The sequence below is a fragment of the Geospiza fortis genome, unplaced genomic scaffold, assembly GCF_000277835.1.
Source record: "Geospiza fortis unplaced genomic scaffold, GeoFor_1.0 scaffold408, whole genome shotgun sequence".
Classification (NCBI taxonomy): Eukaryota; Metazoa; Chordata; class Aves; order Passeriformes; family Thraupidae; genus Geospiza; species Geospiza fortis.
Window position 1 is genome coordinate 3,505,833 of NW_005054330.1, and position 6,167 is coordinate 3,511,999.

The window sequence follows — 6,167 nt, forward strand, 5'->3', positions numbered from 1 at the left end:
CGGCCCGGCCCGGCCTGGCCGCCCTGAGCGAGCGCCCGCCGCCGCCGCAGCCATGGTGAGACCGGGGGGCCGCCGGGGAGGGGCCGCGTCACTTCAGGAGCCCTCGGTGGCTGCGGTGACACTCGGTGTGCTGTAGATACTGATGATCGCGTTCTTCTCTGTGTTGTTTTTCTTCTCTAGTTCTCTTTCAATATGTTTGACCACCCCATCCCCCGGGTGTTCCAGAACCGTTTTTCAACCCAGTACCGCTGCTTCTCGGTATCCATGCTTGCCGGACCTAATGACAGGTCAGATGTGGAGAAAGGCGGGAAGAGTATGTGCATGTTTTATTTTGACTAATAAACTGTTGGAAGAGTGTTTGTGAATAGTGTCGAGTATTGCAGCTTTTGGCCAAGGCAGCGGGAACACTGACAACACGGTGACAGAGTGCTGAGCAGCCTGGGTCGGGCTTTGAGGAAGGAGGAGGGGTCACGTTCCCTTGCGCTGCTCGGTAATTAAAAGTGTTTACCAAGTGAGTCGGGGTTTATGAGTATTAGAAGGAGAGAGACTTCATCTATAAAGTTTCTTGTTACAGTCTTATATCTAGCGTGAGCCATGGAAGGTTGTGATTAAGGAGCTTCTTCTCCCCACCGTGTTACACTTCGTTTAATTTGGATAAAGAAAGTAATAGATTGGCCAACTTAGTTTTCAGGCTGTCAGGCTAATACTATGTTTTGAGTTGGTGTGGATTGAAGAGCACCTCTGAGCCCTAACAAATACAATTAGCTTTGGGGAAAATTTTCTTTAGTAAAAGCATTGTAAAACCTTTTCTTCTCTTTTATTTTCCCCTGATTATAATTCTGAAATCTCCACATAATAGGGATATTTGTCATGACTGCTTCTACTGAACTTGCTATGTAAAAATGAATTTTTAGATTATAGGATCTGCCATTTTTAAAGAGATTTTAGAGAAATGAAGAATAAAATTTTGTGTTATGTACTCTTGTACAGATGTACTTTTCCTAATTTTACATTCTTATTCATTTCTGCAGTAATTATGCCACCATCAGCTTTGGATCAACTCAGTAAGTGAATGCTTTATTCTGGAATAACAACATTAGAAATAGGAGCAAGTGTGTAGGCAAATACCACAGTATTTAAGACTTAAATAGACACTGTGAGACTAATTAAAAAATGTATTTTGAAGGTATTTGTTTCTGTCAGAATTCATGGGGCTTGTCTGCCTTCAAGTACAGACATCTGAAGTGTTGGGGTCCCTGAGCATTTAAAGTTCTGAGTGCAGTGGCACACTGGATCTGTGTACCTGCTTTCTCTGTGGTTTTGAGCAGTTGGGATAATGGGGTGAGGGGAATCCTCTCCTGTGGTCTGGCCCATTCTCTTGGTGGTGATTGATCTCTGAAAGCTTCAGAAATTGTGCTTGGGGCTTTTAACAAGGAAAACTTTTTTCTCCTTTCTCACTAGGCCGCCTTAATATTACTTACCCCATGCTGTTCAAGCTGACCAACAAGAACTCCGACAGAATGACTCACTGTGGAGTGCTGGAGTTTGTGGCTGATGAGGGCATCTGTTACCTTCCACACTGGGTGAGCTGCCTCATGCTGGACTGTCAGAACCTGAAAAGTGGGATTAGCAAGTTGCCAAGTTTAATATTAAGGAGGTGGAATGTTTCCTGACAGTGCCTGTTTCTGCTGGTCATGTTCTACAACAGCCTTAAGTTCTGGCTCAGGCTGCCTTCTGCAGAAGTTTAACTTAGCAAAGCAGACTGCTTTTAACATGCACCTGACTGTTCTTCCTGAAATTGAATATACACAAGAGCTGATAAACACAGGAGAGAGATTTGAAAACATCCAACACATTGATAAGGCTTTGTGTGTTTGTTTCCATTCTTGCAGATGATGCAGAATTTGTTGCTGGAAGAAGGAGGCCTGGTGCAAGTGGAGAGTGTGAATCTGCAAGTTGCTACTTACTCAAAATTCCAGCCACAAAGTCCAGATTTTCTTGACATCACCAATCCCAAAGCTGTGTATCCTTCCTATTCAATTGTGGAATAAGGGGGAAAAAAATTCTTCCAAATTGGAATGATCAAACAGAGCAAGCTTTTCATGTGTGGCTCATACACTTCCAGTAGTACATGGCCACTGCTGCTCCTTCTGAAAACAAAAGGGGTGGGGAGCTGATATACAGAGATGTGGTCAACTGTTGGTAGAAAGGGTGGTCTGAAGAAGGAGGAGTGTTGGCTTAAAATCCAAGGAGTTTTGAGTGTCCCTTTGAAGAACTTACACATCCTAACATTTCCTAAAATCCTATCTGCAGTACTGATGACTTTTAAACCATGTTTGAGAAACTAAGGATTAGAGATCTACAGCATGGTGACTTTAAGGCTTTGATGTTTTACTGAAAACAAATATTTCATCTTAACATACTCCAAAGACTGGAAAATGCATTGAGGAACTTTGCCTGTCTAACTACTGGGGATGTGATTGCCATCAACTACAACGAAAAGGTACAGTGTGGGGTTGAGGGCTGTAGACTAAGTTTAGTTGTTGGATGTTGGTACTAAAACAATTGACCCAGAGCTGTGCAGTGTTTGGACAAGTAATCCCACATGGCAGATTTCACAGTTGGCTTTCTATTGGAGGGAACATGGAGTCAGCTAAGTCTTTTTCTGAGCTGTTAAGTTTCTTTGGACTCACAAGAAAATAAATGTTTGTGCTGTTGAAGGTTTTACAAGTCGAAGGAAAGAATTTATCCTGAATTCAGAATTTGTTTTCAAAAATATAAATTAAAGTACAGTAAGAGTGCAGCAAGGTGCAGTAATGGGTTCTCTGGCTTCTAAGTTAAAACCTTCTGCTTTTAAATTCTCTAGACACCCTGCAGTATTGAGTCCTCAACCTAAAGAATACTTCCTTCAGGTCTGGAGGGAAAGGTTTAGATGTGTTTTCCTTACACAATGCAATCTTCAAATGTCTCTGACTGTTTCAGATCTATGAGCTTCGGGTAATGGAGACCAAACCAGATAAGGCTGTGTCCATCATAGAGTGTGATATGAACGTAAGTTAAAGCTGATGGGGAAAGTTATTCCTAACTGTGTCCCCCCCAAGAGGAGAGGACACCTGGGCAGTGATAGCTCTGCACACCCAGCCCAGCTGGTGCTGCAAGAAAGGTGCAATCCCTGGGATAGGGAAGGTGACTCACTTGGGAATGCTCATGTCCCTTTGTAACCCCATCTGTGATCCTGATTAGCACTTCATGTACATCAGGTGACTGCAGAGCCCAGAATTTAAAGTTTAGCTTTGATGTGTTTTATCTGAGTTTTATTTAATAGTCTTCTCTGGACTCATATTCCAGTGATCTTGTGGAGCTGTTTTACTGCTCTGTTTCCATTACATGCTAAGGTTCATTCCTAGGAGGCTTGGTCTTTTTTTAGTTCTGAGTTAAAATCTTTAACAACCAAACCTTAGTTCTTTTTAGATCAAATGTAGTGATAATAGTTCATGGAGTTTTGAGGAATAGTAGTATAAAGCTTATGATTTAAAGAAAAATATTAATCATGGGTTTTCTCATGCTTCTTGTGTAAATAGGTGGATTTTGATGCTCCTTTGGGATACAAAGAACCAGAAAGAAGTGCACAGCATGAAGAGTCTGCAGTATGTTAAACTTTTGTTCTTCCAAAATGCATTCCCTAGAAGTCACTATTGATTGTGGGGGGAGTGCCAACATATTTTTTTTTTATTTAAACACGTTCTTAGGGGTAAATTTTACTTACCAGAAGCTTTTGCATGTGTTATTTGGGAGACTGGTGTTTACCAACTGTTGTTTTGGGAAAGTGATTGTTCTGAAGTTTTGTTTGATCAGAAATACTTGGAACTGTTTTCATGTCATGTGCATGTCAGAACAGAACCAAAATGAACTTGTTTTTTCCCCTCTCAGGATGTGGAAACAGACCACAGTGGATATGTGAGCGATATAGGATTTCGTGTAAGTGCCCTGTTTCTGCTGGTTTCTGAATGCTGTAAAATGGTGAGGGAAAGCTGTGCTGAACAACTGCAAAATATTAGACCCTGTTCTTAGAGATGCTTGTTATTTAACTGGCAAATGCCTGTGACTGTTTTGTGTGATCACAGCCAGGAGCAGCATGACTTGCTCTCTGCAAAGGGCAGATGGGACACTGAAACAGACCCCTACACCCACAATTCATCAGCTTATTTGTACCAAAAAGAAGCATGCTGAATTAAAAAACTAAATAAAAATTGCTCTAAGATTTTACTGATATAATGTCTTGTGCAGTGTGCTTTCAAATGCCAGGAGTTCAAATAAAACTGGTTATGTATGCACAGGCATTCTCTGGATCTGGGAACAGATTGGATGGCAAGAAGAAAGGTGTGGAGCCCAGTCCCTCACCAATTAAACCAGGAGACATCCGAAGGTATGTCTGCATCATTCTGCACTTGTAAACCAGTGCAGGATCAGTATTTGAGCAGAGTTTGCTTTTTCCCTGCTCCTGCAATTTAAACAAACTAATTTTGTCATGAGTTTGCCTTTAGAAAATAGTCTTTCTTATCCACAGGCTAATAGAAACATGGCTGTGACTAACCTTCCACAACAACTCCAGTATTTGATTATTTACTTCTGCAATTTTCAGAAAATAATTCAGTGGTTTAACTCTGGAATTATTTAGAAATGAAAATGTGTTGTCAATGTTGATATTACACTGATAGACACACAATAGGTCTCTCTGTGCCCAATTCAGAATAGGTCTGTGTCAAATTCAGCAGTATATAAACATAATATTTTTATGCTTCTTTTCCAGAGGAATTCCCAACTATGACTTCAAGATCGGTAGAATCACATTCATTCGGAATTCACGTCCACTGGTCAAGAAGGTGGAAGAGGTAAATAAAAGTTGAATCCTCCCCAGTTTTGCACAGAATTAGAACATTAGAACTAAGATCCAAGTTTGTGGTCCCTCTCTCTTTCCCCTTGTTTTTTTTAAAGCGTGCTTCCATTAAAAAGTGGCAGTAGTTTAGCACGGTTTGAGTCACATGAAGCAGCCTCTGATGTCCTTGTTCCTGATGGAAAGAGACTGGCCTGGTGTCAGTTTATTAAGCCAGTTGGCTGAAAGGTCACCAAAATGCTGCTATTTTATTTTCAGGAAGAAAGTGATTTTTATCTAGATTAAGGATGTGAAATGTCTACAGTCAGTGGCTGCTCTGATGGAATATTCTTGCTAATAATTGTTCAGTTTTCATCACACACGAGCAGTGAGCCAAGAGGTAAAACCTTTTTTCCCTCTTTCTTTTCCCAGGATGAGTCTGGAAGCCGCTTTATTGCCTTTTCAGGAGAAGGGCAGTCCCTGCGCAAGAAAGGAAGAAAGCCCTAAGTTGTGGTACCTTCAGCTAGTTAGGGGGAAAATAAAATGACAGATGCAGCATCTTGGATCTTAATAACTGCAGTTGAAAGATCGTTTTGCAACACAGGAGCACTTAAGAGGTGTTTTGCTTTCGGTTTTATGTTTAGAGCTGGAGCTGTCAGTTCTGGGAATTTGGAAGAAGCTTTTTGTATGTGTTGTAAAGAGGGGGATGCAGATCTGTGGTAAACCTGAGAAGCAAAACTAACAAGCCCTACTTTACTAAGGGTCTGGTTCTTAAGACTACATCCTCCCTTCATCTCCTGAGTGATGATGATCTCATGTTGCTCTGTGCTTGGTATTTTCCTCCCTTTATATATGTTTTGCCACAATTTCAGATCAGCTTTTTGGTGTGGTGCAAATAAAGGGTGACTTTGGTGTTTAGGATTTTAGTGCAGGAGTCTCTTTGAGCTTAGCTTCAGGTGTTGGGTTATTAATCATTCTAAGCAAACCCCCTGTAACTGCTTTTTATATTTATAATTAATAACATGCCTTTTAATAGTTCAGATATTATAACGTAGCGTAGCAATCTCTTGGCACACGTAGGGAGAGGAGGGACCCATCTGCACTGCCCAGTGCCGCTTTGGAATGGTGCGAGCGTATCCTGTGCGCCCTCTCGTCTGTCGGCGAGCGTACCCGGCTGCAACCCTGCGCTCTCCTGCGAGCCCGAGTAAAGTTCCTCGTTCCCAGCTGCGTGCCCGTGTGGTGATTTGGGACCGGCCGAGGGCCGGGGGATTTTCGGACCGACCGAGGGCCGGGG

At 42.0% G+C, this 6,167-nt stretch overlaps 1 protein-coding gene across 1 annotated transcript; it reads left to right on the plus strand.

Moving 5' to 3' along the window:
* The first annotated feature begins 6 nt into the window (after window positions 1–6).
* On the plus strand, window positions 7–6,096 carry UFD1 (ubiquitin recognition factor in ER associated degradation 1). Its single transcript, XM_005421459.2, has 12 exons — window positions 7–55; window positions 181–313; window positions 1,032–1,064; window positions 1,462–1,583; window positions 1,893–2,023; window positions 2,431–2,503; window positions 2,983–3,051; window positions 3,582–3,647; window positions 3,931–3,978; window positions 4,338–4,426; window positions 4,811–4,892; window positions 5,306–6,096. Exons 1-12 carry the CDS (start codon window positions 53–55, stop codon window positions 5,378–5,380), a joined length of 924 nt encoding a protein of 307 aa, XP_005421516.1. The 5' UTR covers window positions 7–52; the 3' UTR covers window positions 5,381–6,096.
* Window positions 6,097–6,167: the final 71 nt, after the last annotated feature.

Excerpts from the sequence above, each read along its gene's own strand:
- UFD1 (XM_005421459.2), top strand. Across the intron at positions 314-1,031 it reads TGTGGAGAAAGGCGGGAAGA|TAATTATGCCACCATCAGCT; the intron begins GTATGTGCATGT and ends TCATTTCTGCAG. Across the intron at positions 1,065-1,461 it reads ATCAGCTTTGGATCAACTCA|GCCGCCTTAATATTACTTAC; the intron begins GTAAGTGAATGC and ends CTTTCTCACTAG.